This window comes from Camelus ferus, chromosome 13 (genome assembly GCF_009834535.1).
Source record: "Camelus ferus isolate YT-003-E chromosome 13, BCGSAC_Cfer_1.0, whole genome shotgun sequence".
Taxonomy (NCBI): Eukaryota; Metazoa; Chordata; class Mammalia; order Artiodactyla; family Camelidae; genus Camelus; species Camelus ferus.
Window position 1 is genome coordinate 29623725 of NC_045708.1, and position 14235 is coordinate 29637959.

The 14235-nt window shown below is 55.1% G+C and overlaps 1 protein-coding gene across 5 annotated transcripts in view; it reads right to left on the reverse strand.

Moving 5' to 3' along the window:
* Positions 1-363: 363 nt before the first annotated feature.
* The window catches only part of HIVEP3 (HIVEP zinc finger 3), a 369906-nt gene continuing 356034 nt past the window's right edge, over positions 364-14235 (reverse strand). For 4 of the 5 annotated variants that reach the window (XM_032493976.1, XM_032493974.1, XM_032493973.1 and 1 more), the window contains 3 exons: positions 11550-11636; positions 6252-7144; positions 364-5286 (listed from right to left, as the gene is read on the reverse strand). In XM_032493976.1, the coding sequence (XP_032349867.1) occupies positions 4480-5286; positions 6252-7144; positions 11550-11636 (1787 nt within the window). In that variant the 3' untranslated portion in view covers positions 364-4479. The remainder of the gene's footprint in view (positions 5287-6251; positions 7145-11549; positions 11637-14235) is intronic. The other variant, XM_032493977.1, reaches the window with a different exon arrangement.

Sequence of the window (14235 nt, forward strand, 5' to 3'; positions counted from 1 at the left end):
GTGGAACAGATTCTCCCTCAGAAGGCGCCAGAAGGAACAAACACCTTGATGTCAGACTTCTGGCCTTGAAAACTGTGAGAGAATACATTTCTGTTGTTTTGAGCCACCTAGTTTGTTAATTTGTTCCGGTGGCCCTAGGAAACACATATAGACCCTGAACCACATGGCGATATACTGGTGCCTCCTGCCAAGCCTGGAAGGGAGGGGCCTCTTGAATCCCAGGCTGTGTGACTGTGGCCTGGTCACTTGCCTTCTCTGGGCCTGATTTCTCTGTAGCCAAAGAAGCACTTGGATATTCCAAGTGTCCCTCCAGCTCTGACACTCTACAGCCCTAAGAAAAACCAGCAGACGGGCAAACAGGGCTATGTTGGGATTTTCAAATTTATTCCAACATGCTGCTTTTTTTAAAAAATATCCTCAGGCTGAACACTCAGCCAGAGCTGTAATAAAGGCAATTATTATACTTGTAAAAACTTCTCATTCACAGTACAGATGTAATTTACAACAAAGGTCACACACATCAATACTGAGCATTTTTTCCTTTTGTACATCAGACTCTGTGCTTTAGACCTGCTGGATTTTTTGTTGAGTTTTTTTTTTCCCTTTTGCACTGATATATACCATACTGACATTGCAAGATGCAAGTGTAGAAACTGGAGTTTAAATAAAATGACAGGCAAAACTACCCCATCCCAGTGTGGTTGCTGTACATATATCTACAGTACGGTTTTTGGAATGTATTGCCATTTAAGAACATAGAAACTTTCTACAGACAATTTCACATACAGAATACATACACCTTTTAGAAAAAAAAGGCAAATATTTATCTTACAGAGAGTGTGTATCTTACATTTGCCTACACATTCTTTTTTCCTGTTTCATTCCTCTTCCTTTTTTTAACACTAGGTTTAGTAAAGTGATCGTAAGTGCCGAAGCGCTTTTCCGATGGAAAGCGGACTGGATTCGCAACACAGAAGCAGAATTGGTGGAACGGGTCTTTGGGAATTTTCTCCCCTTGGTCAGTGCTGCAGATCTGTCTCCGAGGATGGCTGCCCAGGCAGGACTTTTGCTTTAAGAAGATTTGTCTAGAGAAGGAACTAGAGAGCAGTTCAGCTCAGCTATATTGCTTGTTCCCATTCAAAAGGGCCCAGTGAGGATGGAGCAGGTGCTAGAGGGTTCTGGAAATGAATTCTTTCAGACTTTTTCCCATGGAGGGAGGTGGAGGGACTGCTGGATCTGGAAGTTGGAAGGGATGGAGGTGGGAGAGTGGGCAGTTCGCTGCTGTCAGCCTCCTGGAAGGGTCTCAGGGGACAGGGCCATGGGTGGGGGGCAGGGGGAGTAGGCTTGGTACAGGGCGCCTCGGAGAGGAACAGGGTTAGTACCCAGAATGACCCTGAGCTTGCCGAGGGTGAAGGACATCGTGGAGGGTGGGCCTGGGAGCCAAGTGTCTTGGAATCCCCAACAGAGGGCCAGGCCTGGTTTAGTTGGTCACCAACCCCCATCCCCACCAACATCCAAGGACCAGAGCGGGCTTGTACCAAGGAACGGCCAATCCCACACATTTCAACACAGCACACAATAGGTGTCCATGCCAGCAAATCAGCACTGCTTTCTCTACTGCTTCACTGCTTCACAGGGACAACAGTGACACAGGCAAGCTGGAAATGCACAGGTGGTTGGGAACAGGGCAGGGGGCCTGGGGTGGGCGTGGAGTGAGAGTCTTTTTCCACTTTGTGAAGGTGTGCATGTGGGCTGGGGGGCTCTGTGCTTGGGGAAGCGGGAGTGGAGTCTGGCAGAGGGGATTAGAGGCAGGCCCAGTGACCTACCGCCCAGGCTGGCGGCACTGATGCTATTTCCCTGGGCACCTGTGCAGGCCAGCTTGCTTGCACACTGTGTCACTGTCATTGAGAAACTGTTCTCCAGTAACTCCTGGCGTCCATCCCCTCTGCCTGTGCCTGTGAGCCCGGGTGGCCCTGAGGACTCTCCCCTGCTGGCCACACCGTCCATGACTAGGCCTCCAGGAAGGAAACCTTGGTGGCTGGGCTGTCTCAGTACGGGGGGTGGGGGGGAGGTGGAGTGATACCCAGGAGAGCTGGGGTGCAGGGCTGGGTGGAGGGGCGTGGCCACACCCAAGGTCAGGGTCTAGTCCAGCAGAGCCCCCAGTCTGCTGCTTTGTAGGTCTGGAGCTGGAAGATCTTGCCCAGGAAGATTTCAAACCTGGGCTGAAGCAATGCCCTTTAGCCAGCTCCCAGGCCTCAGCCCTTGAAGTCTCCAGTCCTTGGGCAGCCCCCGGGGGTAGGGCTGAAAGGTGAGGGTGAGGAAAGCCCCGACCTCTGGCCTAAGCTGTAACTGGGGCTGGACTCCTTCCCACCTCCTGCCAGGCCAAACCAGTGCCAGTGTGGCCAAGGCTGGGCTTGCTGGTCTTCTTCCAGGCGGCGAAGGGGAGGGGGAGGGGGAGGCAAGAGTCCCAGACTCTGGGGCAGGCAGCTGGGAACTGCTCCCCGCCCCCCCGCCCCCTGGAGCCCAGCAGATCTCCAGGGAGGCCCTTCCCTATTGTCCCCTTTTTGTCTTAGTGCTGAAAGAGGTCAAAGGGAAATGAACTAGGTGGTCTGAAGGCTGGACCTGTGGCTGATTTGTCCTCACAGCAGAAGTCAAGCAGGGAAAGGCCCTGAACTGGCAGAAGAGGGAATTATGCCTGAGCTCATGGAAGTGCCTCAGCTCTCTGCACCTCATGGTGTCCTGTCTAAACAAGTTCAACCCAGGAGCCCCCTATGGCCACAGGACTCATACAGCCTGGCTGAGGAATGGGGACCAGCCAAGGAGGTCCCCGCTCTGTGGCATTAGCACCTAGCCTGGCTGGGCCGTGACCATGGCCTCTGTGCCTTCTCCTCCCGGCGGGGAAACTAAAGAAAATAATTTCTGGAGGTTGGGGGAAAACTCACCAATCCCAGGATTGGGTCAGCATGCTAGAGTTCAAGTTCCACATTTCAATTTGGGATTTTAATTTATAATCACGTTATCTTTAAATTTTTAAAAATTTTACAAAGCAGGTTTTTGTCCCAGGAAATACAGGGCGGCTTCCTGAAGGAGAAGATGGGGATGAGGAAGGAGGCACTAGCTATTGCTGATTGCTTTGGAGAAGAATTCAAATGACCTCAGGCAACGGGAGGCCAGGGGAAGTATCAAACACCATGATCTTTGTGGAGATAGATATAAATATATATATATATATATATATATATATATATATATAGTTTTATTTTTTAAAAGGAGATTTATGCCAACCAAGAGGAGGTCTGGGCAGTTCTTACCAGTCCTGGATTTGGGTACTTCCTGGAGATATTGGAGGCCTGACAGTGTGTGGAGTGGGGACAGGAGGACCAGTCCTGCTGCAAAGAGGTCCAGAAATGGGTCCTTGCAAACTTCCAGTGCTGAGCACTGGAAAAGCCCAGCCACGGAGGAAACAGGGCCCTTTGCACCCCAGGGACCAGACGTGAGACAAAGCCCTAGCCTGGCCTCAGGAACGGCAAGGCAGTGCACCTTGGATCTTGACCCCCAGGGGTTGGGCCCTGTCACTTCAGCCTTGTGGGTAGTTTCTAGAACAAGGAAGGCAGCCAGTGGCCGGGGCCCTGAGAGCAAGGCCGAGGTCAGGTGCTCAGGAACCAGGAGACAGATGGTCAAGGCTCCTTTCCCAGCCCAAAGGTTGGGGTGGGGGTGCAGAGCAGAGGTGCTGGGGCGGGGGAAGGGCAGGAGGATTTGTCTACCCGTCAGCTGTCAGGATGGGATCATGACTCAGACCACCCAGGGGGGCTGGGAGCCCTGGAGAACAAACCAGCTCCTACCTTCTACCCGCTCCATATATTTTGTGTTGAAATCCTAGGAAAAGTAACATTGTCTTTTTCTTGGGAAAAAAGAAAGTTGGAGTTTTCAGGGCCTGCCCGTGGAGTCTCCTGGCTTGTCCGTCTGCTGGCAGCCAGGGGTGGCCACTACCTGGGGCGGGATAAAGCAGCAATAAATAACCATAAACATCTGTACATAGGAGTGCTTGCTTTTACATTTAATTATATATTTTTAAAAGTTTCTCTCTTTTTTTTCCTTCTCTTCCTCAGTGCAACCCCTTTCTCTCAGCAAATGACCGCCTCTTGCCAGCCATAGGGGGGTGGCTGCTGACTACAGTGGCCGAGGGTGAGGCCCCACCTAAATATTCACAGCCTCAGACTCCTTGTGGTTTTTTTTTTTTTTTTTATGTTTGTGTGTGTGTGTGTTTGTTTCTTTTCAAGCAACAAAAGGTTATAGAAAAAGGCACAGGTAACTGCATACGTGATGGGAAGATAAGACGGATGGGGGCGAGCAGAAGCTGCTTGGACAGATCAACAGATGGGACGGGGAGCCCGTGGTGGCATGATGATTCGAGGAAGTCGGCTGGAAACGTCTGTTGCCAAACACCGGAATCCAGATGCTGAAGCGGTCGGAGGGAGGCTAAGTGCTCCGGGGTCCCTGGTCCTCGGGCTGGTGTGGAGATGCCCTGGGCCCCCCACTTCCTGAGGGCTCAGGGGAGCCCTGGATGGTCCTGGGTTCCCCAGAGAGGTTCCTCCTCCGGGCTGGGAAGCGAGCAGAGGCCTCGGCCAGGCAGCCCATGGAACTGCTGCGGTCCAGCGGCGGGGTGGCAGGGGCTGTGGGGTGGGCTGGCGCAAGCGGTGACTCCAGGCGGGGGCTCAGGGCCTCTGCCTTGCGGCCCTGGGGTGGCCGGGGTGAGGCCTCGTGTGGGGTGCGGGGGCTCGGCGTGGGCTCTGCGGGCACCTTGGCCACATGGGGCTCCCTGTCGGGAGGTCGGCCCAGGCCCCCGCTCGTCCTCCCCCTCTCCTTGGGGTAGTCCCCGGCCTCCAGCTCCGAGGAGAGTGTGAATTTGGAGACCTTAGCCACGGGGGACACGGAGGCCGAAGAGCTCTCGGTGGGACTCCAGCGACCTCGCTCCTGAGCCTCCCGGGCCCCTGTCAGGTCGCTGCCACCCCCCGAGAAGCCGCTGACCCAGGTGGCGCGGGGCCCCGGCAGCAGGGTGGGGTGGGCCCCGGGCCGGGCCTGCACCATCTGGATCCCGCCGATGGGAATCAGGGGGCACGGGGCGCGGGTCAAGTGCTGGGAGTGCAGAGGCAGGTGGCTGAAGATGTTTTCCTCTGTCCGGGCTGGGCTGTGGCTGTGGAAGTCGTGGGAGGTGGAGAAGGGTCGGGAGAAGAGAGGATGAGCAGGGCCAGGTGAACAGGAGGGACTTGGCGACTCGGCCTTCTGCTGGGGTCAGAAAATAAGACCGAGTAAGGTGAGGGTTCCATGCTGGGCACGTGGTCCCCGTGCCTCTGGCTGGCATGTCTATCTTCAGAGGATGGGGGTGTCCTGTGGCCCCCATGCGCCCGGCCCTCTATCTTGGTTCTGCTGCGTCTCTTGTTCCTTGAATGGTACTGACCCCACTTTACCCTTGGACGTGAATTCCCACTTAAGGCTCTTGACCTTCTCCCACCACCGGGAATTTGAATGTGATCCCCACATTAAAAATCAAGTTAAGGTGCCTAGGTCATGCTCCCCCCCGGAGCTCGAATCTCTGAGTGGTGGTGTTGATGCGGCTGGTGGTGAGCGGCGGTGTTGGGTCCTGACAGTATGGTGCCTCGAAAGGTGTTGGGAGGGGAAAGGTAAGTTGGCGGTGATACTGGTATCAGTGCTGGGGGGCATGGCAGCGGTGGTGACAGTGGTGGTGTTGGACGACGATGGTGACAACAGTGATCAAGCTGATGGGGTGGCAGTAATGGCCCCTGGAGTGTAATGACGGCAGATGGCACTGATGATGTGACAGGGATGGTGTTGGCCGCGGTGACTCTGAGGGTGCTGGTAGTAGTGATGTTGAGATGTGATGACTTTGGCTGCACTCTGCCCTGTGCTCAAAGAATACATGGGGATGGGGTGGGGGTGGGGTGAGAGGAAATGGCCACACCACTCTTAAGTGGTAGATCCTGGATTTAACCCTAGGAAGCCCAGCTCTAGAGTCCCTGCTTGGCTGCTTCTGAGGCTAAGCTAACTGGTTTCAGGCACCCAGCCTGGTGCCCGGCATAGGCGATGCCCAGCACCCATCTGCTAGGTTATTAGTAATTGCTGAGCTGGCAGGGGTGCAGCTCCACGTGTGATGCCTCACAGAGGTGTGAGCTCACAGCCCCCTACCCCCACCAGTGAGAAGTGGTCCAGCCGCTCTGGGGGCAGGAACTCACCCACGTGGAGGCGCAGGTCTCCGCTGGGCTTCTGCCGAGAAGCTTGTGAGGTAGAGGCGCAGGCGGGTAGACGGCCCGCGGGGCCAGCCCTGAGCCTGGGCCGCGCTCGCCCGCCGAGGGGCTGCCCGGCCCCGCCAAGGCCCACTTCCCTGGCAGCGCTGACAGTGGCGGTGACTCGGCCTGGCCTGGAGACCATCTCCTGGTGGGCGAGTGTCTGGGGGGGCCTGGGTCTACAGCGCCCTTGCGTTCAGGGGGCAGTTCCCTTCCCAGGGGGTGAGGGGTGAGAGGAGACAGCTCAAGTCTTGGAGACCTGCAGGGGAGAGGACTTGTCTGGGGGCCAGGTGGGCTTGTGGCTGAGGCCTGGGGCTCTCGGGCCGGTGAATGTCGTTGGGGAGAAGAGTCGCTTTTGGTTAGTGAGAGTTTTGGGGCGAGTGGTGGGCGGCTGCCTGCTTCTTCGCTCGGGGACCATGGCCTTCTCGGGGATATGGCCTTGGAGCTCAGGGCCGACCCTGTGTCCTTCTCCACGGAGCCCGATGGTCCCAGCCGGGGGAGGCACAGGATGCTTTGGCTGGACGTGGAGCCGCTGCCAGCTGCCAAGCGCTCGGCTTCTGGGACCGAGCTGCCCCATGTAGCTTGGTTGTCAGAGGTGGCATCTAGGGGCTGAGGGCCCCGAACAGGTGAGGAGTCTGCCGGCAGCGTGGCTGGCTGGCCAGGTGGGGGTGCCTCCGAGGACGGGCCTGATGGCTCGTCCTGGCTCTCCTCCTCGTCCTCATCCTCATCTTCGTCCAGGTCTGAGTCCGAGTCCGAGTCCTCCAGGTCTGAAAACTGGTGCTCTGCCACGGCCTCTGCGCCCTCTCGCCCTTCCGAGTCCTGGAATGGGTCATCACTGGTTCCTGAGGAGGAGACACAGGAGACCTGAGGTCACAGCCAGCCCCACACTGCTCTGCTCTAAGCCCCAGTGTCCTTGTCTGCAAACTGGGCCTGACAGCCAGAGCAATGGCACAAGACTGTGGAGAGGATGAGGGCTATGGCAGATATGGGAACACTGTGTATTATCACAGTGAACAAGAATTACCTTGTATCTACCATGTGCCAGGTCCCGTTCTAGGACCTGCTGTGTATTAGTTCACTGAGTCCTCAAATTAGCCTGCGGGGTTGGCACTATTCTCACCTTCGTGTAACAGATGGGGAACCAAGGCAAGAGAGATTAATAAGTCACTTGCCCAAGTACGGTAAGTAGGAGGGCTGGTTTCAAACCATAGCAAACAAGACAAGCCTTTTTTTTTTTTCATTAGTATTTCAGTGCTGGCTCTACCATGAGCAAGTCAAGTCGCTCTGCTGTGCCTCAGTCTCCTCCTTTGTCAAATGAATATAATCTCACCTCACAGGGTTTGCTCAGGGGAATAAACACACCCCTGGCACACAGCAAGGGCTCAAATAATTATGGTCACTCTTAATACCTTCCTAAAGAAATCTATTCTTCTGGGACGCAGCAGCCATGTTGGCTGGCCCAGCAGCACTGGACATGGTCAGTTTACACACGCATCTGCTACAGCGGCCAGGCTGCTGCTGGCTGGTACAACGGCATCTGGCAGGTGGCAAGCCCTGGCCTCTGTGGGGGTTTGGCTAAGCTGGCTCCAGGCTGCAGAGCAGGGTCTCATCCCAGCTGCTCTGGTCCAGAGAAGGTGTTGCCTTTTCAGAACCCCTGCTGCTCCCAGCTTGGTGGCGGGGTGGGGGGAGTGGAAATAACAGCCTCCTGGTCTGGCTTCTGGTGGGGCAGTCCCCGCCAGCTTGGTCACCTAGAACGGAACACAGGTCTAGTTTGACCAGCTCTGAAATAGGCAGCCATCAGGACTCCAGGGAGAACTCTGCTAACATCTAGCCCACCTGGCAGGCTCCGGAGAGGTTGGGTCCTGCTGGCCCAGCTCTAGGCCCAAGCCAGCACCCACTCGACTTGGACACACAAGCTGACTCAGGCCACTATTGCAACCTGGCTTCCAGACCCCACCACACTGAGCTTCCCCTGGGCCAGAAAGCCCAACATTTGTGCTTCCAAACAGCTCAACACACAGCAGTCAGATGCATGAAATGGATGACAGTCGGCATTCAGGAGGATGCAGGTCAAAAACTATGGGGTGGAGCTGGGGCTGGCAGGTGAAGGGAGGGCCATGGGGCCAAGAGCACGGCCTCCTGGCAGCTGGGAGCAGACTGATGAGAGGGGAATTGTGAAGGCAGTACGAATGAAGATGGGGGTGCCAAACATGCTTTGCAGTTTTGCCCCAGGCATTTACTTCCCCTGCCTAAGACTTTAGCAGGGCCTGGTTCCGCCCCAGGATTTCACCTAGCCTGCCCTCTCATTGACTGGGGAAATCCAGGCTCAGAGAGGGCAAATGCTTCCCCAAGACCACCCAGGGAGTAGTGGCTGAGTCAGGACTAAGGTTTACAAGCCTTGCATTATTACACTGCCAGTTAAAAAATGTTTTTATGCATTGAGAAGCAGGGAATGGTCTGGGTTTGAATCCCAGCTCCTTTCCTTGCTGCAGAAGGTTGAATAATTTACTTTTTCTCTCTGTGTTTGGTTTCCTTGTCTGTAAAATTGGGGTAAGAATAATAAAAATCACCTTATGAAGCTGTTGGGAGGATTGTGAGGGTCTGACATCTCGTAAGTACCCTGTAAACCTTAGCTATTATCATCCCAAGTACCCCCCATCCTCAGCACAAGGCAGCATTGCCAGTATCTCATCTTGCAGTTGAAGGTCAGAGGGGTAGTGCTACTAGTGAGTGAGTCTGCTCCTGATATTCAGCAGGAAGGATCCTCATTTTTACAGATGAGGAAGTTTTAAGGGGCAGAGGGCGGTATCCTGCCCTAGACACCCAGCTCAGGAATAATGGAAGCCAAGGGTCCCCCGCCCAGCACAGGGCTTGCTGGGCCCCCCCACATCATCTGGGCTTCTTCAGGGCTTCATGGGATGTCCCTGCCCTACGGCCCAATGCCCTTCTTGCTGGGATTACTGTCAAGGTTCCACAAAGCTCCGCCTCTCTGGGGCCTGGGACCCACAGGTTTTAAAGACGGAATAAAGGGCGCTGGGGCGCCGAAGGTATTTGGCCACACGGTGGCGCTGGTGCTCAACCTCCTCACCCTCAGGGACGGGGCTGCAGTGCTGGCCCGGCCACCCGGAGGCAATCGTTCCTAGGCTGTGCTCCCAATCTCCACTTCATGTCTTACAGACAAGCGCCTCCCCGAATCTTCCTCGTCGCGGGAAGCGGCAACTCCATCCTTCCAGTTTCTTAGGCCATAAACCTCGGAGTCAGCTTTGGCTCTTTTTTTTTTTTTTTTTTTCATGCCTAACTTCGTCCCCCAGGTGTCAGCAAAACCGGTTGGCTCTATTTGCAGACTGTATCCAGAATCTGATCATGTCTCCTCACCTCCTTGAGCCCAGCCAGTCTGACACGTGGTCAGTCTGGATCACTGCCTCCAGCTGCGCCCCCTAGCGGTCACCCTCTGCATACACAGTCAAGGAGCGTCAGAGGGCGTTGCTCCACCAGGCGGCCAAGTCCATTCCTTGACCTTCACAGCCACAGCCCTCTGACTTCATCTCCCCTAACTCTGTCTGGCCTCTGCACTTGCTGTTCCCTCTGCTGGGAGAGGCCCTCCCCCAGGCCCCACCTGTCTTCATGACCTGTCTCTCCCTTTCCATCCTCTGCTCACACCACCGCAACAGAGAGGCCACTCCTCACGCTTCCCAGCCCCTTCATACTCATTGCCCTTGCCCTATTCCACATTTGTTCATTGCCTGGCTCCCCTCTAGAATGCAGGTTTCCTGAGGAAAGGAACTGTGTTTTATTCATTGCCAAATCTCTAGCACCTAGAACAGGGCTTGGAACAGGGCTGGTGCAGTATTTCCGGAATGAATGCATTGATTTCATCCTCAAATAAGGTCGTCCTTTTTGGCCTCACTGGGAAAATGAAGCTGGGAGAGCGGCAGGGAAAACTCAGGGCCCCTCAGTGGATCCCTGGTGCAGTGCTAGTCAAAACTCCCTGACTCCCACCCTGGGAGGGCTCTGGACTTGGGGGCAGCTCCCTGTCCAGCCCACCAGGCTCTGGAGTGGCGTGGAGCCAGTGTTTTTGTCTGACGTCTGGCAACTGCCTTAACCTGTTCGAGTGTTACTAAATTTCCTCAACTCAAAACGAGGCAACACAAGTTTCTACCACAATTATGAGGACTCAAAGAGACATCTGTAAATGGCCTGATGCACTTTCTTGATCAGCATGGTAACCCCACATACTCATTTTGGGTGGCACAGCCCCAAGTTCCTTGTGTTCTGTTCAATAAAGGTGATTTATTTCACCTAAAAGGAAATGTGATCCAGCTCTTTTGTCAGGCTGCACGTGCATCCCCAAATCAGGAAAACAAGACTCACACACATCTCTCTTTGTCACACTCTGATTCTTGATTCCCATTTTAGGGAATCTGATCAAAGGTTTGCCTGGCGCAGGAGGAATGTCTCTGGCCTCCCTCTGCTGGGGGTACTGCCTGCTCATCCATCCGCCAAGCTTCTTCCCTGGATGCTGGGAAGACACACTGCCTTGGACTCACCTTACCCTCTGCCCTGGCTTCTCAGGAACTGGTTCTAATATGCCTTTTGCTGGTGGGGGACTGAGGCCAGGGTGTGGTGCTGGGATGTGGATTGGGATTGGGAGGTCACGTGGGGCTGTCAGGTCTGTCTGGCTTTGGCTCTAAGCCTCTAGCTCTAAAAGGCCCAGGTGTCAGGCCTGTGCCAGAGTGTGTAGATGTGAGTGTGGGTGTGGAGCATGTGTGTGGACCTCAGAGTGTCATTGTGAGGGTTTGTCCAGATAATGCATGGCTCGTGTCTTGAACATACCTGACACAGAGTGGGCACCCAATCAGTGTTGACTATCATGATTCATGTATTAACTGATTCACCATCCATATTCACCCAGCACCCATGGGTGTCAGGTGCTCCACCTGCACTGCAGACAAGTCATGCATAATTGCTCCAGCTCCCAGCATGTGCAGAAGTAAATGGAAGGTGGGGGCGATCATCCTGTGAACTTAACCTTTGTCTCCCCTTAGCTGGGAAAACTGGAGAAGAGGGCATGGGAAGGGTAGAGGAGGGAGAGGAGGACGAGGGAGACAAGGAGATGAGGACAGAAAGGAAGGCAGGGCGAGGGCAAGTGGAGGAACAGACCAAGGAGGAGCAGGAGGAGGGGGAGATGGGGAGGAGGGAGAAGGGGGAGGAGGGAGAAGGGGGAGGAGGGGGTTGGCAGTTTCTTACCTTCTTCGGCTTCCAGCTCCTCCAGCACCCCCGTCTCTTGGCACTTTTTGCTGTGGGCCTTCGACTTCATATGCTTAGTCAGATTCCCTGGAAAGGAATGACAACAGACTCAGGCTTGGCTGGAGGCCGGGGGCCAGGGTGGCAGGTGCCAGGACATCCCTCCGCTCAGGTGTGCAGGTGGGATGTGCAACCACAGCCATGCATGACGGTACCCAGAAGCTGAGGCAGCAGGGCGTGGGGCTGTGAGGGGACAGAGGGGATAATGAGGACGTGAGATGCTTTAGTTAAAAAAACAAACAAACAAAAAAGAAATTAAAAGAGAAGTCATATGCAATAGATTTTTCCTGCCGTTGATTTAACTCTGGGCCCAGGAGCTGGTGATGCTCCTCAGTCAGGATTACTGGCCGTCTCAAACGCCGGGGCGAGAGCAGGGCTCCCGTACACCAGCATGGTGGGTGGACACGAGGATGCCCTTCCGGCTGAGGGCACTGGCAGGGTAGCCCACTGGGAGGAATCTTAGGGTTTGGGAAGAGGAACCAGGACAAAGTTACTGTTAGAAATGGAGAGAGGGCAGAAGGTGTAGAAAATCTGCTAGCTGGGGACCTGGGGGCCACAAGGCCGAGGCCCAAGCCCTGACTGCCCTAGAGAGTCACGTCCCCTTCCTAGTCTTCCAAGGTCACTGCCATGCAGACACAGGGTTGGAGGGGTGTGTGGAGGGAAGGCCAAGCAAAGGCTCTGCCCTTCCCATGCCTACGAAGCCCTCAGCGGGGGAGACTGACTCTGCCCCCAGTGGTCAGTCCCACCCCACGGGCTGATGAGCAGAGGCAGCTGCTCTGTGGAACCAGGGGAAAGACAGCAACACCTTCAGTTCTCCCCTACGTGTGCACAGCACCTCACAGGCCACAGAGCCCTGCGGGCAGGAGTGCTCTGTGCAGGGGCAGCCAGGGATCCCCAGCCTGTCCCAGAAGGATGCAGGCTGATGCCTCAAGATGTTCCTTTGGGCCGAGCAGCCACCTCCAAACTGTGATGTGCTCACTGTTGCTCTGCAGATTGCTGTATTTCCATGTGGTTGTTCATCTGATAAATCATAAGGTCCTTGAGTCAAGTGCTTGGTCACATTAATCTTATTAGTTGGCAAGTTTGAACAGAGGGATGGACGAGAGAAGAACAGACTCCAGGAACAGATGCAAAGAGAGATTGGTGGGTGGATGGATGGGTGGGTGGAGCACACGTCCATCCATGGAAGGACAGACAGGAGGGTAAAAGGATGGGCAGGTAGATGGAAGGATGGATTAGTGTGAGGACAAATGGGAGAAGAGGAGGAACAGATAAGATGAGAAAATAAATGGGAAGATAAATGGATAGGAAAACAAACTATTAGATGAGAGGATGGGAGAACTAGATAAATGGGAGAAGAGATGGGTGGTGGATGGCTGAACAGGGAGAGACAGCCCAAGGATGGATGAAAGGGTGCTTCTTAATCATTCTGAGAATTCTCGAGAACCTTAAGGTTTTGCTGAGAGAGTGATGGGAACCTTCAGCTGAGACTCCCTGAGGTGTGCAGGTCAAGGGCAGCAGGGATGGAGAGAAGCTGGTTCTTTCCCCCTTCCTCCCCTTAGTCCTACACTGTGACCTCATCCTTCCCAACTCAGGTTTTCCCCCTTCACCTGGTCAGAAACCTGGATCTTCTAATCCTGGCCAAATGGGGGGGCAAAGCCATAACTTCCAGGGTCATCCCAGGGTCAAAGGGTCCCCAAAGGTCCCTGTCCAGCATCGTGGGCCTCTGCTCTCACTGTTGTGAGCAGGCCTCAAGCCTGAGCAGGATGTCTAGAGGTGGGAAAGGCAGTTGGGGTCTCCCATGGGCCAGAGGAGCCGAATGTCCCCTGATGTTCCGGGACCAGCCCATCATCCCCTGACTACCCCAGACCACAGGGGACTATGAACACTGCTCATTCTGGCTCTGATATTATTGCTATACATGTTCTGCCTGGACGATTTAGGTCTCTAGTCAACCAACTTAAATGCTGAGCACACAACGGGTGCATGAGATCCACGTGTGGGAAAGGCTCTTCTTGTTACAGAAGCAAAGTGTTGGAAGGAACCTCCCAGACCATGTGATCCACCCACGCCAGGCCCAGGAGCTTCCTGCTTCTGTTCTGACTCTGGGCCCTGGTGCTGAGGATGCCATTGGACGAGATTATCGGCTGTCTCAGGGGACGGGATGGTCCCGCTCACCAACACGGTGAACCAACCAGCTGAGGCCACCCTGCCAGTTAGCGCAGAGCCCCGTTTGGAACCAGGCCTGGGGGACTCCAGGGGTATGGCCTGCTCCACACTGGCAGGATAGAACCAGGGTGTGTAGACGAGCACGGCCTTAGGTGTGAGTTGGGCTCTGCCACTGGCTAGCTGTGTGCTCTTGGGCAAGTTTCTAAACCTTCTGAGCCCGAGTTTCTGCAACTATAAAGTAATACCTACCTCTCGGGGACGCGGGGAGGAGCTGATGAGGAAACACGTGAGGCGTGGCAGCAGAGCGTGCCTGGCAGGGAGCAGGTGCCCACTGCGTTCCCCTCCCCCACAAACAGCCACTCTGGTGAGCACCCAGGAGGGCTCTGCCACAGCTGTGCTGCGTGTGGAGGGGAGAGATGCTGAGATGATGCTTGTGATGCAAATGGCTTTACCAGTCAGT